Genomic DNA, 24,192 nt, shown 5'->3' on the forward strand with positions numbered 1-24,192 from the left:
TTGCATGGGACGCATGCACAGCCGCACGTGGGGAACCAAGTATATACATGACACCATCATCCCTAGCAAACATATGGCTTTGCGTACCATCACCTCCTGACTGGCTACATATTGAGGAATCTGAGAGAGCATGTTCTGAACCCTCTCGCTGGATGGAAAGACATGTCCAATGTTGTCATGAAGTCCCCCTGTTTCAGCAATGGGATCACCTCCTGCAGTGTTACCATGCAAAACTTCTGGGGTTTTATAAACTTGTTCTCTGGGCGCAGATCTAAAACAGGGCGCATGGTGAGATCCTTTTTGGGTACAACGAAGTACACTGAATAAATACCCTTGTTTACCTGAAGACTAGGGGCGGCTTCTATGGCGTCCTTTCCCAGCAGTGCTTCCACCTCTTGGATCAGGATCTCCAGATGGCCCGGTGAAAAGCACCGTGAGCGCGGCGGTCTGAACTGTGGAGGTCGGGCAAATTCCACGCAATAACCGTGGGCAACCGTCTTTAAGACCCACTGGTCGGAAGTTATCCCCTCCCATGCCGTGAGGAAAGATGTTAATCGCCCCCCAACCGGGGAGACATGGGAGGGGACCTGGACTTGGTGGTCATTTCTAACCAGAGGCTGTGGCTCCTCTGGAGTTGGGGCCTCTGCCTCTACCTTTGCCGCGTTTGACCCCTTGAGGGGTAGTAAGTGGGGCTTCCAGATGTTTGATTTGTGTTGAAGTTACCCGTGCCGTAGTTGTTTTGACCAGCACTGGCTTGTCCTCGAAAGGACCGCCGAGAGTTATTACCCCTCTGGGATGAGGGTTTCTGTGTAATTTGGTGCAGAGACCTTATAGTCTCATGCTCCTTCTTGGCTGTCTCCAACGCTTCATCCACTGCTTTCCCGTAGAGGTTAGTCTCCTCAATGGGTTTATCAATGAGGGAGGCCTGAGTCTCAGGTCTAAATCCCGATGTATGCAGCCATGAGTGTCTTTTGAGAATAGTCCCTTGTGCAAAAGACCTGCTTGCTGTTTCTGCAGTGTCCAGGGTGTTCTTCACCACATTCTGGTTAACAAGTCTTCCCTCCGCAACAATTGCGAGAAGCTTTGTCCTGGCGGGTTCAGGAACCTCCTGAAGGCCTTCTTGGAGCAAGTTCCATTGGGCATCAGCATAGCTTGCTAATAGCGTAGTATTATTAGCAACCCGAATGGTGTATGCGGCTGATGTTGTATGCCCTGGGCAAACATGTCACCTTTTAGACTCCTTGTCCGGTGGTGATTCTCCATTGGCAAGGGGTACCCCTGCCCTCTTTCGAGTGGTAGTCACTACCAGTGAGTCTGGGATGGCGTGCCCTTTTTAAAATTAGAGGGTCGGAGGGAGAAGGCCGAAATAATTTTTCGACTCTCTGGTTCACAGCCCGTGTCTGAGCAGGTGTGACCAATGAGGGAGCTACCCGTCTCTTAACAGAGTTAAGGAGGGGGATGGATTGACTCGCCGGAGGTTTTTCCTTAATAATGTCCTCCACAAAATCCTGCTCAGGTACTGCCTCTTGAGTGGCAATTTTGAAGTATTCAGCTGCTTTTTTCAACATGGAGTTGAAAGCCATTTGGTCATCCACAGGGGAGGCCTGGCGAGCTGGGGTGGCCAGAGGAGAGTCCAGGCACAAAATATCAGTGTCCTGATCTTGCTGTGTCCAAGGGTCTTGACCTTCCTGCTGGGTTTCCTCCCAGTTGGCCGTCGTATCCTGTTGATCTTCCTCAGTTTTCTAGAAAAGAAGCTGCTGCTTCTTCATTATAGATGTCTATATGTGTCCATATGGACCACGTCTTGTTGGAAAACAAGAGACTGGACTTCTTGAATTTGGGGAGATAGGGTCTACCCAAGCCCTTTTCGGGGGAGGCTGATCAGAAGAACCCAACATCTGCTCCAGCCGATCCATATAACCCTCAAACTTCTTTGGAGTCTATTTAGAGGACCGAAACAGGCCTACGCGAGGAGAAATTACGTTCTCCGCACTGTGGCGTCGTAAGGAACCTCTTAGGGTGTCGGAGAGAGGCTCTTGGCTATCTACTTAAGTGTCATCGGAATCGGGGACCAAATTCGTCGAAAACTTTCCCGCGGCTTGGCCCATCACTTTAGGCGCAACCGGAATAAGGCCCACCGCTGCTGCGATTCTTACGATGCTACTTTGGATGGTCACTGAATCGTCACAAGACAAAGGCTCTGATTTGTCAGCAGTTGAAATACCGTCCGTGACACCAGGAGGCCTAGCAGTCAGTATTCCGGGTAGAGGCCTAGTTGTAGTTTTTGGGCCTACTGAGGCCTTGGAAATCGTCGAAGCGTCGGGCTCCCGAACTTCCACGCGTGTAGATTTAGGCGTAGCGCCTTTGGTTTGTTTTGATTGTCCAGTCGCAATACGCTGCTGCGGATGCGGGGGAAGGCTTTGGATCTGAACGATCCGAGGGAAGTTATCGCCGGCCCCGTAGGCGCTTTTGCCTTTTTCGACGAGGGCATCAAAATTGGCATTGGGGTTGTGTGCTTAGTGCAATGCGCTTGTACGCCACCGTCGCCGGGTTCAGTCCCTGTAGCAAGACCAGAGTCGAGCCTGGAAAGGTCGGGGACGGGCGTGGCAGACCTAGAAGTGTCCACCTCAAGGTCTATAACATCCGTGTTGGACGTTTGGTCATCCAAAGTACCCCCGTCACTTTTGGCTGGCGTGGCGGTGGGGGAGGGAGGCTCCACGCGTGACATGCCGTACGCAGCGCACCGCTTTACACGGCGCTCCTTAATGGTCTTGGGCCGAAGGAGTTTGCACGCCACACACCGCTTCTCGTGCTCTAGGGGGAGACAGGCGTTACACGTCCTGTGTTCTTCCTTCCAAGGATATCTGACCCTACACTTAGGACAGAATCTAAAAGGAGTCCTTTCCATGGCGAAAGGGAAAAGAGGGGAAAGGAGGAAAGACATACTAAACAATATGGCCACCCCAACCCCTCTCTCCCTACTGTATAGTTCGGCCAGAGGGCCCGACCACATGGAAAAAACCAGCCGCCGGATCTTAGGCGCTGAAATCCACAGCTGTAGACGATTATCCCATATTCTTCGTCGAATATGTTCTTATGGCGAAGTGACTTAACAGGGAATAAACCGACAATTCGGTAAGATAAACATTGTCTCTAGTAAGAGCTCTGCTATAGGGCGAGCAGTTACCTGGGCGGAAAAAAACAATCTGAGGGACCTCGGCGCGTGAGGGATTTTGGGTACTAAACACGTCACGATAGGGATAGTGTTAGAGACACGCCTATGCCAACGTCCCCTTTCGGTCCCGAAAGACTAGATGCAATACTCAGCGGTTACCACTGGATGTCGGACCATATGCACAGCATGTGATTCTAAGCAGATTAACAAGCATCATAAACATGATTTATTAGAAACAAGAATGTGAAAGTTAATTACAAACATGTATGTGTTGTTCATTATGGAGGTTTGTGATTTCACCAAATTGACTTCACCTACAGGTGAAATCTTCGAATTTGTCTTCCAATTATAATTTTTTTTTTATTATGCAGGGAAGACCCCAAGGCCCTGGCCCTACCCAATTCTCCCTACATTATCCCATCGCCTTACCCCACCCCCCATCAATGTTTTAAAATTAACCCACTTACTCAACCAATTTCGAAGATTTCACATTAGGTGAAAATGGATTCATTGAAATGCACCGATACGGTTCATTACTGTGTACAGCATGTAATATTATTGTATTTTGTTTAATCATTCTATTACGGTCTCAAATATTGTTCACACATGAGCGCATTGGCATGCAAACCATCTTTCCTACTTCTGAAATAGGTACCTACACAGAAAAATGATAAGTTACTCATAGTAGTGACTAATGTACTCTTTGTCCTTAGTCCCCTTTCATCCATACTGCATGGGCGTTCCTTCCAAGGGACGGGAGACGGAACCTTTTTCACCAGAAAAAACCTTCTTCCCCTTTAAATATAGAGGCACGATGGGGTGCGGCCCAGGGAGCATGCACTGCCCTGACTCTGCCCTCCAGCGCCACACCTCAGTCCCCATTGACACGTCGACAATAGATTTACCATTGCCTAATTCACCAGTATTATTAGAGGGGAGGATGGTGGGAGGTATGAGGAAAGGGGACCATGGACTAAGAGTACATTAGTCACTATCGTAACTTATATTTACTCTTACGTCCCGTCCCCATTCCTCCATACTGCATGGGTGATTACAACTGAATGTGGCCCCAGGGTGTAGAGGAGATCCTCCTTAAGCAAATAGGTTCCTGAGAACCGCCTGCCCGAAAGCCGCATCAGATCTAGAGCCGGCATCCAAATAGTAATGCTTGCAGAATGCTGAGTGAGTGGCCCATGTGGCTGCCCTGCTTATGACTTGCCCAGGGACATGGCGCTGGAATGCGATGGCCGTTGCCTTGGCCCTGACTGCGCGGGCGTGCATGTTGGCCGGAAGCGGCTTGTGCTGGCCCTTATATGATTTCTTGATGGTCAAGACCATCCAGCGGGATGTGGAGGCCTTGAAGGCCTGATAGCCTGGTCTTGTGCCTCTGAAAGTGAAAAACAGAGCGTCCGATTTGCCGAAGCCCTTGGTGCTGTCCAAGTAGAATTTCAGGGCACACCTGACATCCAGGCAGTGCAGTACACTGTGCTTCATCCTTAGGATCGGCAAAGAACGTATGAAGGACTATGTCCTCGTTCAAGTGGAAAGCAGAAAGCACCTTGGGCAGAAATGCTGGGTGTGTCCGCCGGACTACTTTGTCCCTGTGAAAGGTAGTATATGCTTCCGAGGAGACCAGCGCCTGGATTTCGCTGACTAGACGAGCTGAAGTGTGCCGACTAGTAAGGTCATCTTGATGGTGACTAGCCTGATGTCTGCGGACGCCATTGGCTCAAACGGTTTGAGCGCCAGGGCGCACAAGACAATGTTGAGGTCCCACACGGGATGCAGCCCCTTAACGGGCGGGAAGAGCCTTGCGAGCCCCGTCAAATGTTTAATAAAAGGATTGGAGGAGGAAGGTCCCCTCCTCAGATTTCCTGTAAGCTCCAATGGCTGCGAGGTATGTACGGCAGGTGTCCACCTGCACACCAGAGTGGGCGAGATGCGCCTAGAAGGAGAGCATGTCATCCAAGATACATGCAGGGGGTCGATTTCCTTGGAGTCTGCCCATTGGCAGAATCTGGTCCATTTACTTTTATACTGAGCCCTGGTAGGCTTGCTCCTTGCGCCCAGAATTATTTCCAGATAAGCCTGGGAGAGGCTGAGGTGCCGCATAGTTTCCTGCTCAGGTACCACGCTGTGAGTGCTAGTTTCTGTGGTGCGTGGTGGATGATCGTGCCCCCCCTGCTTTGCCAGAAGATGTGCTGGGCCCGTCGGGAGATGAATCTCAGGCATCTCAGAGAGGCTGAGCAGCTCCAAAACCATGGCCTGGCAGGCCACCATGGAGCTATCATAAAGATGTTCAGTTGGCAAGACTCCTTGATCTTGCAAATCACTCTGTGAATTAGCGGTGTGGGTGGAAAGGCGTAAGCCCTCATGTTGTTCCACTGAAGCCAAAATGCGTTGCCCTGGGACCCGGAGCCCTGTGCCTGCAGGGAGGCGAACTGAGGGCACTTCTTGTTGTGCCAGGTGGCAAAGAAATACAACTGGGGGTGACTCCACCAGTTGAAGATCTCCTGAATGAGGTTGTTTAGCTGCCACTCAATTGTCCGCTCCCAACCTGCTGACCCTGTCCGCCTCCAGGTTGGATTAGCCCGGGAGGTGGACTGCCGTGAGGTAGATGTCATTTTCCAGGGCCCACTCCCACATGCTGATCACCAGTCTGCACAGAGGAGGGGATCTGGTGCCTCCCTGCTTGTTGACGTCGTACATGCTGGTCGAGTTGTCTCTCTGGAAGAGGACAACCTTGCCCCTGAGAAGTGCTCAAACCAATTGATGTGGTATTCCTGATCCTGTTGGGTCCAGGTGCCGTGGACCGAGAGATCGTCCTGGTTGGCTCACAGCCCTCGAGCGAGGAGTCTGGTGATACTGGCCTCCGTGGTGGGTGGCCGAAAGGACTTGCCCGTCCGTAGGTTGCAGTCCCTGGACCACCATGTTAGGTCCGGGTGGATAGATGGAGGAACGTTGATCATCTCGGATTGAGAGCCTCGCCCCTGGTTCCATGAGGCTGCAAAGTGCAGCTGAATCCTCCTCATCCTCAATCTCGTCTGTGGGACAGCTAATAGGACCAACAAGAGACCGAAGAGATGCTGGTACCATCATGCCGAGGTCACCTCTCTGCTAAGGAAGTGGATGGTGGCCCTCTTGATGGCCGAGATCTTGTCCTCTGACGAAAATACCACCTCGGAGCATGTTTCCCAGATGAGGCCCAAGAAGGTCAGTCTGCGTGGGCTGCAGCTGCGACTTCTTGAGATTGAGCAAGAAGCCCAGGTCGTGCAGTGCGTTCATAAGGGCCCGGGAAGAGTGGTGAACCGATTCCAGAGATTTAGTCCTGACGAGCCAGTCGTCGAGGTATGGGAAGATGTGGAGGCCCTGCGCCCAGAGGAGGGCAGCCACTGTATTAATGAACCTGGTAAAGACCCTGGGGGTTGAATTGAGGCCAAAAGGAAGGATCTTGTATTGAAAATGGTAGCCCATGATCCTGAACCGTAGGAAAGAACAATGGGGCGGCCAGATCGGGCCACAGTGGATTCCATGAGGTCATGCGTCACCAGCTTGGCCTCTCCTAGCCCTGCCTTAAAAACATGATTGGCTCTGCGTAGGGAGCTCCGGGATGGAAGTCCGCAAATTCCCACCATAACCTCTGGTTAGCGGCAGCCAGCATGGTATCAGCGTTGGCCTGACGAAAATGCAGGGACGCTTTGGAATAGAGTTTCTTGCCATATGCCTCCAAGATAATCTCCTCCTTGCCTAGTAGAGCCGCAGAGGAGGAGGCTGAGGACAACTGAGGCTTGGAGTATAGTGATGCCGCAGCGATCACCAAGGAGTGTGGCTGAGGATGGGCCGAGAGCAAGAGTGCATCCCCTTCCATCTGCCTGTACTTGGCGTCCAGGCGTCGATTGACCGGCTGGGCCGAGTGGGGCTTAAGCCAACCCTTCTTGGCCAGGGAGACTACATTGGTTTGCAGTAAAATCCCCGTTTTGGCAGAGAGCTGTCGCGTGAGGACTTCAGCCAGAACCCCCTCTGCCGGCTGCTTGACCTTGACTTGCTGCTATTCCGCCAGCCCAGCAAGACATTCGTGGAAGGCCCTGGCTGAGGATGGCATGTCCGGATCCTCCTCATCACCCGTGTCCTGCGAATCAGGAGTATCCTGCGGAAGTGGAGGAGTAGCGGGAGCCAGAGGCTGGGGCACAGGGACCGGTGGCTGGGGCTGAGGAGACGGCGTAGGCTGGTACAGAACCACCTGCGAAGTCGGCTGGGGATCCGGGACCAGCAGCTGCACCGGGGCCGTTGGCGACGCTTGTGGTGCCAATAGCATGGTCGTGAGCACTTCCCTGATGGCGTCCTCGAGGATAACCCCCATACAAGGTGACTTCATGAGGCTGAGGAACCTCCCAAAGAACCCCTCTTCACAGGCCGCAGAGGTGGCAGGGGGTACTGATGGGGTAGACGGGAGCTGCTGGAGCCGCTGCATACCCTGCCCATATGGACGCAGTGGGAAGCTACCCTGCGCATAAGAGGGATAGGCTGTAGGCCACGTACCTGGTTGAGGCTAGTCCCCCTTGACACACGTTCTTCGCCAAATTCCTGGGATGGCGTGGGACGGGTGCCTGTGTCTGGCGCGGCGGCCATCTTGTCGAGCTGCCTGCCACGTTCCTGCGACGTGTTGCTCATCTCGCTGGGCCCAGCTTCCTCCAAGACTCCTGTGTGTGGATCACAAGGCCTACCCTGCTCCTCGGGTCTATGCGCGTTGGGTGTGACATCCTTGACCCGGCGGTTGGTAGAGCTGCGTTTAGGCGCCCCCCCTCAGACGTACTGCCGGTACTAGGGCATAGCCCCTCGGCCATATTGCCAGTACAAGGGCGGAGCCCCTCGGATGACAATCCGGTACGAGAACCTTCCGGTCCCTCAACACTACCACCGGGAGGATCCCAGGATCCCTCAGCCCAAAAGCCAGTAGCTGCAGCAGCCTCGGTGCATGTGCCGGTTCAAGGACCTGACTGGTCCCTCCCACGTAAGAGTCCTTGGGAAGGAGTCTCCTTTGCGGGGTGCGATGGAGAACAGCGTCCATACCATGGGCTTGGCTTAGTTTCACGAAGTTCTTGAGATCCTCAGGAGGCGACTTCTGGAAAAGCTCCCTTCACCTGGCCAGTTTGTTCTTCAGTGCTTTTAAGGACAGTGAGCCACACGCTGTACAAGCTTGCCAACCATGGTCTGGGCCAAGGCAACATAGGCAGAGGGCGGGGGGGTCTGAAGTTGGGAAGAGCCCATTGCAGGATGGACACCTGCTGAACCCTGTCAAAGTCGAAATGCGCCGGGGAGGAGCGCAACGACTAAGGATAGAGTACCTGAATGATAAAAAGACAGAAGAGAAGAAGTATCCGCGCGTGGAATTACATGGCCGAGGTCAAACCCAGGAGCGCTGGTGAATTCGGCCTGTTCCCGTCGATGCCGAAAAGGGGACTGAGGTGTGGTGCTGGAGGGCGGAGTCGGGGCAGAGCATGCTCCCTGGGCCGCAGCCAACCCCCCCGTACACCCAGGCATCTAAAACTAAAGGGGAAGAAGGTTTGTTTTGGTGAAAAAGGTAATGTCGCCCTTGGAAGGGACACCCATGCAGTATGGAGGAAAGGGGACGGACGTAAGAGTAGCTATAATATCCATACTACGAAAAGCGCCACTATCTAACATAGCCTACTACCAAATTGCCCCAGTTGTTGTCCATGGGAGAACTAACTTTTCAAACTCCCTTTACTTACCTGAATTTTAGTTGAACAAGTTTCTGGGTTAGGCTTGAACTCCTTATGTTTAGTCTGAGTGCTAATAATTATATTTTAAAAGACCTCTGATAATCTAACATCTACCCCCACACCCACTTTAGCTCTTATAACAGTATTGAATTTAACTGTATTAATTCAAAAGGTGTGGTAGGTTCCCCAATGGACACCTTAACTGAGATAGTCCATACTTGTATTCTAGCTTAATAAACATGTGTTAAAGAAGTGCACCTGAATGTGCTTAAATAAGCATACCTGTGTGGCAATCTCTTGCTGGGCAATCTTTTGTCTATGTTATCTGCACTTTACAACAAGCTCGTGAACGCCTTAATCCAAGCCTTACTGCTCAGTCACCATCAAGTAAGTTTGGTTAGTCTTTTGTGATTAACCTTATAGGTCGATTAAGGCAGGCTTCACAAAAATCTACAGCAGTGGGGATTCTGGAGGATGGAACTGGGGTGACCTTGGAGTCCATGGATCGCCACCCAATCCATGATGCAGGCACCAGAGGAGGTATAGTGCAGACAGCCCAGGGTCTCTACTCCATCTCTAGCCTGGTTTGTAGAATGCACTCTGCTGTCCCTAAAAAGCAGATTTGGAGGCAAGACAGAGGATGCCAAGAATTGCTTGCTCAGCAGGCCGCTACTTGAACTCATACAAGGTTGAAGAATGGCTGTTTTATTCCAAGAAGCAGACCTGTTTGGGAGAGTGTGAAGGACCGAGGACCACAGTCTTGAGGGACACCAGACTAAATTGTACTTTAAGAAACCCACCCTGTGTGTTCAGTTATAGCTAGTGTCCCGTTCTGTCCCCAATTAAAAAGCATGCAATATTTTATTTTGGCTCAGTCATTTGCCAATCCCCTCCATCAGTGGCAAGAAAGCCACATCTATTAGTACACTCCAAGTCAAGTCTGATAAAAAAAGACCATATTTATTTGCATTTTTAAAGTGCTCACACAATCCAGGGGCATTGAGACGCCGTTACAGGACTATGTCTTAGTTGCGTATTTATAACACGCATAATACCCAGAGGATTCCAAGCGCAGACCCGGGGATCAAACCTGTGTGGCTTCATGACGTCTTGTTTCCAAGGCGAGCACGTTGCCGCTAAGCTATCCTCCCATCGACATCCCGTCTCAGGTCTACCCAAAATACTATTGTTAGGGAGAATTCTCATTTCTGTGGTAATTCCCTTCAACCTTCGAGACCCCCAGCTCTTTTGCTAGACTTTAGGACTTTTTAATGTTTAACCTGGAGTGAGGGAGCCCTTTTTCTCACTCAGGTGTTGTGACCCCGATTTGGATTATAGGTTTCCCCCGTTTATGGAGTCTGACAAACTCCATAGGCATCTTTTTGTATGGTGACACCCAGCAACTTTATTGCAGTGTCACAGAGAAATCCTTTAGATTTCTCATAAGGTTTAGATATCTTTTCTTGGGGGAACTACTGTTCACAAGAATAATAAAGTGAAATTGACTTTACTTACCTTTTCTCTTAGTAGGTCCAGCACACACCATCTTATGTGGAGTGCTGGGGGTTACTTAGTATCTTACCCTACTCGCTCATGTATGTTAGCCTCATTGCTTTAAAAGGCTGGTGGCAGTGGTTTAATTTTCCTACCATTGTGCTTTTCTACCGCTGGCTGAATCCTCAGCTGCAGTGTAGCACCAAAGTTGACCATTTTGCCAAAATGGCCCCACCAGTATTATTTTATTGCCATTTCTGTTTGTGAGGTCTTTCTTGGGTTTTACTCAGCGAGTTGAGCCAGGTTTGAGGCCCTTGGTTCGTTTTGCCTTTGGCAGGCTTCAGCCCTGAAGTCCGCCTCTGGCACCAGTGTGTCTGGAAAGACAGGATGTGAGGGAGGTTCCCGAAACTCCCCTGCCCTTTGTCAATAGGAATGCCTGGATGCAATCAGTCCCGATTGGCTGTCTTGCTGTCCTGCTGTGTGATTGACAGCCTAGGCTGTGCCTGAATCGGAGAAACCTGCTTAAAAGGTGATAGGACTAGAGACAGTCGACCAGTGGGAGAAACCGCATACGAAGAAACAGTTAAAGCTTGCTGCATCTTCCTGGACCTTTGAAATGCCCGGTGAAGCCCTGCTGCTGTGCTAAACTTATTTTTCTAATCGACAAGAGAAGCTCTGGAAGGGACAACTTCTTCACTTGGGTTAATTGGACCAACTAACCCCGAGAGGAACTCCACTGGACAATCTTCCCCGACTCACTGTACTTCTTCGGTGCTGCAGGAACTGAGTGCCAGGGGTTCAGAAATCTGTAGTCGGGTGCAAAGTCTGAAATCCGTCCAGAAGCTCCAGGAGTCTAAGGACCCTCCAAAAGCAGGACGAGCCGAGCGCGAGTCCCCTCACCAGAGTGCAGGACCCAAGGAGTGAAGGAAGCCCAACCGGTATCCGAATCCGCAGTGGTACTGTTTACCGAGCGCTGAAACCGTGAAGTGCCACTGAACCGAAAAGAGCTTGTAGCAGCTGATGACCTCTAAATTGCTACTGCAGGAGTCCTCCAGACGTCCTCGCTCTTGTCCCGACGACTGCGGCTCAGGAACCCAGGGTCTGCACCGCTGCAACAGGACAGAATCCAGCTGGACCACTCTTCTTCAAACCAAAGGCACTGTTGAGACTTGGGTTACTTACCTCATTGTCTTGTTAGCTGTGCTCGTTGGTTCCAACTCTGCTTTTCACAGGCTTCACAGTTTGTGACCTTACAAGTGATTTCTACAAACTCTAAATTTGTGCAAGACTTTCATTGTCGAAGAAGTGCCTTAGCTCCATAGAGTGTGCTCCAATTGTCTTTGGCCGTCCTGGCTCCCTGCAGACTCTTCTAGTCCATTGACTTTGATATATCTGTCCCTCATAGGTGGTAACCTATTTTAGACTGTTATTGCTGGGAAGGGCTCGTCTAGCCTTCATTGGAAGATTTAAGTATACTTGCATGCCCTGAGAACCTGTTTAACCCTTTTCCTTCCTTAAACCTTTCTTTTCTGCAACCTCAGGATCTGAAAAGCATAACTAGTGATATATAAATGTCATTACTGTCCTTGTGAATGAAGTCCCCTCCGTGTCTAGGAAGGGTGTAAAAAGCATATCCAAAGAGTATCCACTAACTTGTGCTGATCCTGAAAAGTATTTTTAAGTATATTTGATTGCTACATAAATTGCCCTTTTGAAAGACTGTCATTTAAAAATTGTTAAATAAATAACTATTTATAACAGAAACCTTGAGTGCGTTACTTGCAAATACGAATTTCATTGCTACAGCTCTACAGCTCACATGTACCCCTCTTGAGATAGGCCTGGCAGCTCAGTCACACTACCAACTTGTGTAGTACAGACCATATCAAAAGGTGGGTTACCTAATACCACACATTGAGACTACTCCAATTCTTAGCTAACTACTATTAAAACCATCTACACATGCCCTTTCTAGTTTGCAATTTGGGAGAATAAATGACATGGTGTGTAATAGAAAGCAGAAAAAATGCTACAGCACTCCCCTTTAACGGTCACATGGACTTAAAAAAGGATACGTGGTTTCAAATTCAACACTGAAAAACTGGTCTATGAAACTCTTCTTCTTGGATGGTGCAGCAGCCCCTACAGTTGCCGGTGCCACTGCCGAGTCGTTGTCGGTCTAAGAAAGACAACAAAAAATTACATTAATTCAGAAACACCACTAAAAAAAGTGATACTTTAAGTCATGAATGCACAACATGTCTTCTTTACAGTCTTCTGCAGCTGCCACGTGGGATGTCAAGTTACCATGGAAGTTCTCCATGCAGAATGCATGCACAGGTGCAAGATCGTCAAAACAGGTTCTGCCCTCCGAGAAACACTCCTCCTGCACCCCAATTAGCCCCAAACAAGCCCAGAAAACATCTATGATGGCAAACAATCACATTTGGTAGCTGCAATAAGAACTTTCAGTACACTATTTACCTTCCAAAACTTTAGAAGTCCACATGACATTTTCAGCAGCACACCCCAAAGTTCCATTTAAAAAAACAGGACACATTAGCAAAATTGAACAGAAAGCACAAACAGCACTTCGGCGCATTTGCTTTGCTGTTTGCACAATTCAATAGAAGGCCCCCCTCATCTATATTGAATGTGCAAGGCTAAAGTGCCTTTACTTAGGAGGATTGCTTGAGTGACATGCACCACAAGTGTGGGGAAATATACTAGGGACGGAGACAGAACAAAAAAAACAGCAACAGGCAGCCTGAGGAAAGCATTTACACATTTTCAAATTGCAGAATGGCCCTGGTGGGAGAATTCAGAAGAGGTGGTTCTGGCAGTTTGGATAGGATGGTGGAGAGGTCTGGGGGTTTAGCGGGCAGAACCCCTATTGCTATTGGAGTTTGAGCCCGAGCTGAAGAGTTCAGCTGAAGAGATGGCTTTGATGGCCCGGTGTGAGGGAAAAAGGGTGAAAAAGCAGAGGAGGCTCAGAGACTATGACGATGGAAAGGTTGTGAAGAGACCAGGAGTGGAGACAGAGCTAATGTAGTCAGATGCAGTCAGTGAGGCAATGCCATGGCTGGATTTATAGACTAATAGCAGGAAGTTAGGAGTGTTGTGCATGGAGAGCCAACCAGCATGGTGGCAGTAGGTAGAGGAGGACCTGAGAAGGTTGGAGAAAAAGATAGTATTGCTGAAGACTTTGTTGAGGAGAGGAAAAAAGGAAGATGGGTAGACCATAAGGTACAATGCTGCAGAAATCCAGCTTGTTAAGCAAAAAGTTAGACAGAAGGGTTTTAATTGAGTGGAAACAGATTATCCAATGTTGAGGAGGTTGATGTTATGTGCAAAATCCCCATTTTACCTGATGTGGTTGCCAACTACAGCTTTTGCTGGGGGCGTGGCTTAGGCAGCCATGGAGTAGAACGTGCGTCCTGAAGGGCTCCAGAGAATCTGACAAATGATCAGTTGAAACTACGGTTAAAAATGCCTTAAAGGTCCCAGGAGTAACAGCACGGGCGCCAGAACGTGTGCTCTGCACACAGGGCAAGGATCGAGTGAATCGGACGCTGCGGGCTGAAAGTATCACTCGAATTGAAACCGCGGCCGCGCGATACATTATCTCAAAGATGGCCGCCAACAAAGGAATGAAAACGAAAACCACTGAAGCGGCTCCGTAGGGCCCGCAGATGATCGTGGAGACGGACGACGGCACGGGGAAAGAACCCGGGAGCTCCTGTGACTGAAAATCAGCAGACTGCAGGGTGGTGCACTGGCCTGCGACGTGGGCTTGGACAGAGGCGGAGACAGGGCAGGCGTGGAACGGGAAACTGGCACACAGTGTTGTGCAGTCCCCGAGCGCACGCAGCGAGGGCCTGGTGGCACACACATGACAGAGCGGGCGGGGGATCGTGCCAAGTGAGGAGGTGGCGAGCACCGGGCAGCTACAGTAGCGCGAGGTGCGCGCCGACAATCAGCTGTTTTAAATGAACTCTAATGGAACTGCCAGCCGGGAGGAATGGCTAACGCTGGCATGCGGGGATGAACTGGAGTCCCCGCGACTGTAAGCCGCATGCATACTCTGGGAGAAGCTGGCCTGCGACGCCGACCCAACTAAGGGTGAGTCGATCCTCAAGGCGAGGGCCCGAGAGCGGTGGGAGCGCGAGGAGGGGGGCTGGCACACTGAGCTGTGCAGTCCTCGCCCGCGTACAGCGGGAGCCGCAGCGCCGGACTGATAAGTGTGCGAGCGGGGCGATCCTGCAGTGGAAACAGGCTGGAGCGAACACAACAGTGGCGCGAAGCACGCGCCTGAATGAGAAGCAGTAGAGCGCACCCTGCGGGGGACACGGCAGTGGATGGGCCGTGCTACAGAAGACGGGTGAAGTGCACGCCTGCACGAATTCATAAGTGCAATATTGTGAAAAGGAGTGGCGAATAGGGGACAGCGGCAGCCTAATAAACACTAAAGTGGCAGCTGAGGGTGGGATAAACACCTGGCAGCAGCGACTATTGGAAAATATGGGGCATGGACACTGAACAGGCTCTAATGGAAGCGCCATTGCGCCTCTGGTAACAATGAGGGATGAATAATGGGTGCTGTTGGCACTATGGAGGGCTGGAATGACCAGTGGGCCTCTGAGAAGTAAAGGAGTGAACAGTGGTCATCACCACGCAAAGCAAGGCATGCACAGCGAGCTCAAGCGGCTGGGGACACAGTCGGTGGTGCGTTGCACATATGGAGCCTGGAAGCTAGGTGACTATACCAAGGGGTAGCGTGGTCTCTACGACGCAGTGAGACGCTTGATACGTGGGAGGGCACGACCCACTCTGAAGTTGGAGCTCAGTATACATAAGCTAACGCCAGGGCTCCTCTAGGACGGCTGCCCCATACCCGGGGAGGTACACTGGTGCCAAGCTCATACAGAAAAGCAGGACTACACATCTGAGGCCAGTCAACCTTGGGCATATAACTGAGGCTGCAAGATGACGGGGCGAGGGGCTGTGAGTAAAAACAAGAATAAGCAATCCACGATGGAGGCATTTGCCAAAACGCAACAATCTCCAGCGGCCATAACATCCAAAGGCTTGATAGCACCGGGGGAGAGCGCCACAGTGACTGAATCATCAGATACTAGCGGCCATAACGGAGCTGCAAGACTCATGGGGGACAGCGATGTCGGACCTGCGCACTTCCCTGGAGGCTAAAATAGACGCAGTAGGTATAGAAGTTACCCTGCTGAGGCAAGACGTTAGGGGGCTGGCAGAGAGAACGAGCAGCTTGGAAAGTGCGGTGAAAATCAACACGGACACCAGCACTAGCAACGTAAAGGAGATCCACGTACTCAAACAACAGGTAGCTAACCTGGAGACTCGAGCAGAGGAGGCGGAAGGGAGAGCGAGATGGAACAATATCCGCATGGTAGGAATGCCGGATGGAGAGGAAGGACAGGACCCGACAGACTACATTGAGAATCTACTCTTACAAGAAATAGGGGCTGAAAAACTCTCGCAGGGGTTTGCAGTGGAGCGCGCACACAGAGCCCTTATGAGGAAGCCTAGGCCTGGGCCCCTCCCCGAGCGATCATCGCCAAAATACTGAATTATAAAGATTGCGAGAAGATATTGGAGTACTTTCGAAAAGGATGGACGATTGAAAGGGCTTCAAGCACTGTCACGGCGTATCCCGACTATACAATGTTGGTCCAGAGGCAACGGTACAGCTATGTGACAATCAAAAGGAGGCTACGCGCGGCTGGCATAAAATACATGCTTCTGTACCCCGCGAGATTGAAGGTGATGCACAAGAGCAAAATGCATTTTTTTGATTCTCCAGAAGAAGCAACATGGCTGAACCTGCAGGGTTGCCCGGAACAAGACACGGAGCAGGCGCAAGAGGAACACGATAAATGACTGGTACACTGAATGCATACTTATAAGGCGCAGCGCGAGCACCTTAGTGGTGCATAGATGAAGATTGATACTGTTGGGTGCGACTAAGTATGGCTAACATTTTGTTAAGATACCACTGTCTGGAACGACCTTTAAGGACTGGAATATAGCAATAAGTAAACATGTGTAAATTGTGTAGCTATGCGTAGTTAAACTGAAGCGAACAGGAGCGGCAGGGCGAAGCACCCAACCCCCCCCAAATTATAGTTGTAGTAGTAGGCTAGCCACTAGGGCGGCCTCACCCTGCAGAGCTTCGAGTACAGGCAAGTTCCGGAAAGGGCTAGATGCGGGGGAGCCTGAGATCCAGGGATGGAGCTGGGCAACAGTTAAGGGGGGTGATGTTGGGGCAGGATGGGAGGTGGGAGGGGGGGATGGGGAGTTTGGGGTGTTTTTGGTTAAGGGGAGTTTAAAATTGGGGAACAAGTCTATGCGGATTGGAATGGAACTTAGAGGCAGACTGGACCTGTGGGAGGTGGAATGGAATTCGAATAGGCCATGGGAGACCTTAAAATAGTTACATTGAATGTATGGGGGCTCAACAGCTACTTAAAGAAGAACAAAGTTATATTGTATCTGCGTAGGCAAAAAATAGATATTGCACTGCTGCAGGAAACCCACCTCACACGAGAGAGAATGGATAAGATAGCTGGGAAATGGAAGGGAGTGATGGTGGGCTCATCATACTCTGCTTATGCGAGAGGAGTGCTCATTTGGGTGGCACCACATGTCCCTTTTCAGCGATTGCAAGCTGAGACGGACGGGAGGATGGTTGTATTGAGGGGACTGGTGGAAAACAGGGAGATAAGTATGGTCAATACGTACGCCCCGAACCAGAACATGTCGTCGTCCATTATAACATTGTGTAATAATTTGAGCGCATGTGTGGGAAGCGCGATGATCTGGGGAGGGGACTTCAACTGCGTACTGAATCCAAGGGTGGACAGATCGGATGGGAAGATGGATAGACCGGCCCCTGCTGCCAAGGCGTTACAGGCATTGCTTATGGCTTGGAAGATGCATGGAGAGTGAGACACCCCCGGGAGAGGCAATACTCGCACTACTCTGCCCCACAGCAGTTATCCACGAGGTTAGACTATGTCTTTACCTCGCCTGAAATGATAGCGGAGATCACGAGTACAAGGCCAGGGTCCTTTCGGACCACTTGCCCCCTATTCTCGAATGGCAATACTGCCCCCCGAGAGCGAGGATCCCGACATGGCGTCTACGAGCAGAAGCGCCGAGAGACCCCTCCTTTAGGGAGGACTTGCGGGAGGAGATTGTGTATTATTTTGAAACAAACACGGGGAGTGTGGACTCGGCAGGAACATTATGGGAGGCCTTTAAAGTAGTGATGAGGGGAGTAGACATACATAGCAAAATCCAGGGGCCTGTAAGGTGGGATTCTAGCTGACCTACGGGAGACGGAGGAGAAATTGGAGGAGGCTTTGAGGGGCGGGGATGATACAGCAGAGAAGGTGGAATTGACACTCAAGCTACAGCAGAAATATGTAGAACACTGGGACAGATTATGTAACCTCAATTATTAAAAATATGTAGAGACAGCATGCGGGTGGTGAAAAGCCGGGGAGACTTTGCGTGGTTATATAAGAGCGAGACTCCCAGAGTCACAATCAGCACCATATATAGAGAGGACGGTAGCGTAGGAGACACCCAAGAGGAAGTCAATCAAGCATGCATGGACTATTATAGGGTATTATATGGAGATGATGGCGAAAGTAGTCACGCTATGAGAGAAACGTTGGAGGACATAGGATTACCAAAGGTAAGCGAGGAAGAGAGAGGAACTAGATGCACCAATTACCTTAGAAGAGCTAGGGGAGGTGGTGAGGCAGCTGCCTACTAGCAAGACCCCGGGGACCGATGGACTCCCAAGTGCGTTTTATAAAGTGTACATAGAAGAGGTCCTTCCCCCATTGCTAGAAATGCTAAACGAAGCATTTGAGACGGGAAGCTTACCCGAATAATTGAGAGAGGCCGTCATAATACCGCTCCCAAGCCCAATAAGCATGGGCACAGCTGCGGCTCCTACAGACCCTTGTAGATGTTGAATCAAGACAGCAAGATATTGACTGCTGTCCTAGCAAATAGACTGAAGAAGGTCATTGGCAAATTAATACGCCCAGATCAGATGGGCTATGTCCCAAACAGAAATATTACCAATAATCATAGACGGCTCCATAGAATTGTTGAGAGTGGTGGCGAAAATGATGAGGATATGGCGATTGTGTCCTTGGACGCAATAAAGGCCTTTGATTCAGTTAAATGGCCATGGATGCTTGCGGCCCTGGAGTGTTATGGGTTAGGGCCTGGATATGTAAGGTGGGCGAAGATATTGTATAGCGAACCACTGGCTAGGGTTAAGACAGGATCTGTGATATCGGGAAGATGGCAGCTCAGCAGGGGCACCAGGCAGGGATGTCCGTGGTCCCCAATGCTCTACATATTGGCCCTGGAACCTCTTGCAATATACTTGAGACAGCAATATGACATCATAGGCATTGAGGTAAAAGGGAAGAGACATCTGATTTCCCTGTACGCTGATGACATGTTGCTGTACTTGCGATACCCACAAGAAAATCTCCAGTACATTTTGGAAGTGATGGAGAGATTCGTGGTGTTGTCCGGTATAGCGGTGAACCCCCAGAAGTCCAGCATGTTCCCATTGGGGAGGTACATGAGATCCCAACGGAGCGATTGCCTGTATTGCAAGTACCGTGGGCGGTCAGTACATTTCGGTATCTAGGGATCATTATATATCATAATGTGGAGCATAGCTGCAACACAGAAGTAGCTATTGCAAAAATTGAGAAGTGCATGCAATTCTGGGCCAGGTTACCCTTAGCAATGATGGGCCAGGGAGCAACGCTAAAGATGGTGGTTCTGCCAAGGCTTCTACACTATTTTGGGAATATACCGTACCTGATCCCTAAGAAGTTCTTCACCAAACTGAATAGCATGTGTAGGGATTTTTTTGTGGCATGGCACGCGGAATAGAGTGGCGTTATGGAAGTTACAGAATTTCCATGACAAAGGTGGGATAAAATTGCCCAATTATGAGGTGTATTATGTGGCAAGCCAATTGCAATATGTCGCCAAATGGCTTTCTGATGAGGAAACCTCGGAATCTAGGCTGTTTGGGCAAGATTGTGCACCATTTTACTTGAAAGAACGGATGTGGGTACCCAGGGCGGAAATGATGGGGCGCCCTAAGATGCTATTAGGGTGGAAGATATGGCGCAGGGCATGCCAGATGATGGAGAACCCGAATCCATGCTCTCCGCAGGTGCCACTGGTTGCATTAACGGGGGCAGATGTGCAGCTAAGAATGACAATCAGGAGCCACTAGGAACCGGTTGGGGTGGCAACAATGGAGGGCTCTAGTATTACTTTCAAGGAGCTGCAAGAAGAAACTGGGTTGCACGAGGGCCAGTACATTACATATTACAAAATGGTGCAGCAAATTAAGAGAATATGGCTTGAAACAGTGCTGGAGGAGGAACCAGATGCCACCATAGATATGATATATGACATACCAGAAGGGAGTCATGAGATTTCCAGAATATATGAAATGTTGATGTCTAAAGTGGGGAAGGAAGTCACGCAGTTGAGGATGGACTGGGAAATGGAAGTTGGTGCCCCGATGGAGGATGGGATGTGGGAACGGGTGCAGGGGTATCATAAGAAGGTGTCTAGAAATGCAAGACTGAAACAGATACAACTATATATTACGCATAGGGCATACATGACACCTTGGAGGATATCGAGGTTTGAGAATGCAGAGCGGCAGGCATGCCCCAAATGCGATGAGGAGAACGCGGCATGGTTCATATGTTCTGGTCATGCCCGGTCATAGAACGTTTCTGGAGTGCAGTAAAAGAGAAACTGGACAAAAAAGGGGTTAAGATCGTAGTAGACACAGTGTGGGCCTGTTTGCTGGGGGGGGTTCCCAAGATCACGGAAGCTCAAGCATGTGAGTAAACTGAAGGACCTGGCTTATGTGCTTGCAAAAAGGAGAATTGCCATGGGAAGACCTGCCAAATGTGGAGGTGTGGTGAAGAGATTTACAAAAATGGGTGGAGGCAGAAACCATGGTGTGGCAAGAGGCTAGTAACGCAGGGGGGAGGAGGAGACGGAGTCCCTGATGGCCTGGAAACTAATGATAGCCGAGCTGTTTGGGTCAATTGATGACCCGGCAGACGCTATTGAAGGGGAGACCGTACCACAGGATGCAGAAACAGAAGGTTAAAAGAAACAGACTCGTAAAGGGGGGGGGGGTGGGGAAGAATGAAGCGGTTGAAGGTTGCACTGCTTGTGTGGTTTGTATTGTTTTGTTGTGTGAATAAATCAATAAAACATTTAAAAAAAGAAAAAAAACTATAGCTTTTGCTGGACTCTGATTTAGGACTCCTTTTTCCTCCCAGCCAGGCGTATTCGGATAACTCCCTTTGATAGTGCCTTTGCATTTTTTAACTCTGATTTAAGAGTCCTTAAGCCTCTGGCGGCATGGGCAATGTGAGCGACAGGGCCAGCGGGCCACCGCGAGAGCGACAAGGCCGACGCGACAGCAACAGGGCCGGCGCGACAAGGCACTCTTCCCCTTTATAGAATAAAGTGAACAGCTTGGCTTCCTGTTCCCCAAGGGCCTAGGGGGTGTATCGTCGGACTACATGCAACCCTGCAGGTCGTGCTCCTCACACAAAGACAAATTCAAATTTGATGAGGATTCGAGACTGACATTGGATGCCCAAAGTTGATGCAGGGTTTAGATCACGCAGACTTAAGATTCAGCGTATTGTGAAAAGAACAAGACAACTTCACAGAAGCAATGGTCGTACAGCAATCAGGTGTCAGAAAAATGACCTAAGGTTATAGGATGCAGAGCCTCTATTTATACTGGCCCGACATGCCCAGCGCAGGATGCATAGATGGCTTGGGCAGAGCCGACGCACAGCCGTGCTTTGAACCCAGGAAGCAGAAAAGATTCAGAAGAGCAGCTGCACTGGGGAGATCGATAAAGATGAGGAATCCCTGCGAGAAAAAAAATCCATCAGAAATGCAAAACTTAAAAATGCACATAAACAGGGAATCTTTGGGTCTAAAAATCCAGGGACTGCATTGGAAGGGGCGGGGGTGGCTTTGGGAAAGAGGACGACCCAGGAAATGGCATTACACAAACCTGTGGTTGTAGTGGAAAAACAGGTTGAGTCCCAGTTTTAGCCCAGAGTTGTAGAGAGGCCAGCAAACTACATCAGGGGACACCATAGAACACCTACTCAAAAAGATCCAGTGCAAGTTTCAAGAGCCAGCAACCCCAAAGGGAAGAGATGCAGATCAGGACTCAAGCCAATATTAGTCAAAGGCTAAAGTAGGGGAGATAGGAACGTGCTAGAACCCACTACCATGGAACAAGGGGACTCCTTTGGGTAAGTATCTTGAATAACCCACCAGCCCCAGACTACGATCCTTAGCTCGGTTCCTGTGTTGGAAATACCATGCCCAGTCGAAAGCAGTCCAGTTTTAAGCAGTACTGAGATTGCATCTCCAAGATGTCCATCACCAACCCACATAATATCTGTACGTGGTGCATGGGATATCTGTGCGTGGTGCATGGGGAGGGATAACTATGTGGAGCAATGCAGCTTGTGCCAGTCCATCAACAAAAGGCCTTGAGGGAGCATGTTTTTAACTAGTATTAGGTTGTCGCCGGCCTGTAATCTCCCAAAATCTTTGCACGTAGAGATGGAGCAACAGACCAAGAAGAGGTTGTACTCCTGCAGAGAGTCGCAAAATGTTCTGGTGAATGACTAAATTGGAAGCAGTTGTAGAACGGCCCAGAAAAGTTTCCCAGAACGGGAAGCCTGACCCAGCAACTAGGTGGGCCAACATGAGGACGAGGACAGCCCTAAAAGAACGACCAGCCTTAAACAATCCAAACCTAAACCCAGGACACATGGGTTAGCCAGTATGGCCAGAGCCGGTCCTAAAATGCAGTAAAACCTATACAGCAAACATTCTCCAGCAGCTGCAATCCTGAAAATCTAAACATAATTGGGTGCTGGGTCTCTTTATATCTCATGCAAACAGTGGGTTTAAATTAAAGTATTCATGGCACGCCAATCAGGATGGATGGAAAGCCTCCAGACCAGGACAAACAAACCAAAAGTGTAATGGCATTGTCTGGGGCCAATGACTGGTTAAATCAACCCATAGTCCTCTTGAAGGTGCTAGGCTGGGCTCAGACAGAGTGGCCATTTTCTGGCCTGCATTGTGATTTTACAAGGCATTCCCCCAAAAATGGCAAAGAGCAGGACTATAAAAAGAAATTGGCACCCACATGGATACATAAAAGGGACAGTGGGCTACAAATGTGTAAAATCTGCTTGCACCCTAAGTGGAGCCAAAACTAAATCACATGCCAGCCTACTCCCTAAAACCAATGTAGGGTGAAATAATCATCCTAGTGCAAGATTAGAGTGCTTCAGGAACACCCATGTCTAGGAGCCTTATGGGCTTTCTAGGATCATATTAAAACAACGTGTTGCAGTGACAGGAGTATTTCAGTAGACCTTACTCTGACAAAAAACTGGCATAATCTAGCCGGTTTAAATGCACAGGGTACATTATCTATGCAATAGCCTATGAATGGCTACAAGTCTGTAGGTATTTGGAAAAAGTATTGCACAGTAATGCAGTTATTTTTTCCATTGAAACAACATCACAAACTTTACACCATCAACTGGAGAGAAACTGGAGAGAAACGCGCCCTCTGGGTTCTTTCATCCCTATGCCAAAGTCAATGTCACTGCCATAAGGAGATCAGAAAGTAAGCGTGCAGCAAAACCTGAAGACTAACAAATCACTTCTTCTGGAAATCCCCTAATAGAACAGGTTTAGGGGAATCTCAATGACACGAATGTCTTTCTGGCCGAAACTTCCTTCCCAAAAATCTCAGCCCAAGGGTAGAACCACCACATATGTGCTAACATATATGCTAACAAACCAATCTCCCCACCTGCCATGCAACAGAGGTTGGGGGGAGTCAAGGGGGCTTTTTATGGAGCTAAACTGGCGCATACGCAAACTGAAAACAATTTGCAAGCACATGATCTACAGAGGATTTTGTGAGCTCCAAGCAAATATGTACAAAGGGCAACTTTTCCAAACGGTCGGAGTGGTCCAGCATTTCAAAAAATGTCACAGTTCGTCTTCTAGAAACATCTTCAGTTAAGGTAAGCTCAAGGGGAAAGCCCATCTTAACCCGGAAGTGGGGACATCAGTGATCAAGGTTCAGTGACAAATGATAAGTTACTCACCGTAGTGACTAACGTACTCTTAGTCCTAGTCCTTTCCTACATACAGCATGGGCGTCCCTGCCAAGAGACTGGAGACAGAACAGTTTTCACTGAAAAAAACCTCCTTCCACTTTAAATTTAGAGGCGCACAGGGGTGCCGCCCTAGGAGCATGTGCTGCCCTGACTCTGCCCTTCGGCGCCACACCTCGTCGACAATAGATTAACATTGCCTAATAACACCAGTTTTATTAGGGGGGCCATATGGAGGAAAGGGGACTAAGGTTAGTCACTACGGTGAGTATTACTCTTATAGCCCATCCCCTTTCCTCCATACTGCATGGGCGATCACAACTGAGTGTAGCCCCAGGGTGGAAAGGAGACCCCTCCTTAAGCAAACAGGTTTCTAAGAACCACCTGTTTGAAAGCCGAGTCAGATCTAGAGCCGGCATCCAAACAATAGTGCTAGCAGAAAGCCAGAGGGGTGGCCCATGTGGCCGCCCTGCTTATGACTTAC

At 49.8% G+C, this 24,192-nt stretch overlaps 1 protein-coding gene across 2 annotated transcripts in view; it reads right to left on the bottom strand.

The window, feature by feature from the left end:
- The window catches only part of USP14 (ubiquitin specific peptidase 14), a 991,689-nt gene that overhangs the window by 610,979 nt on the left and 356,518 nt on the right, over positions 1 to 24,192 (bottom strand). For both annotated transcript variants that reach the window (XM_069620879.1, XM_069620880.1), the window contains exon 9: positions 12,489 to 12,592. In XM_069620879.1, the coding sequence (XP_069476980.1) occupies positions 12,489 to 12,592 (104 nt within the window). The remainder of the gene's footprint in view (positions 1 to 12,488; positions 12,593 to 24,192) is intronic.

Source organism: Ambystoma mexicanum, chromosome 5q (assembly GCF_040938575.1).
Source record: "Ambystoma mexicanum isolate Mex_15411 chromosome 5q, UKY_AmexF1_1, whole genome shotgun sequence".
Taxonomy (NCBI): domain Eukaryota; kingdom Metazoa; phylum Chordata; class Amphibia; order Caudata; family Ambystomatidae; genus Ambystoma; species Ambystoma mexicanum.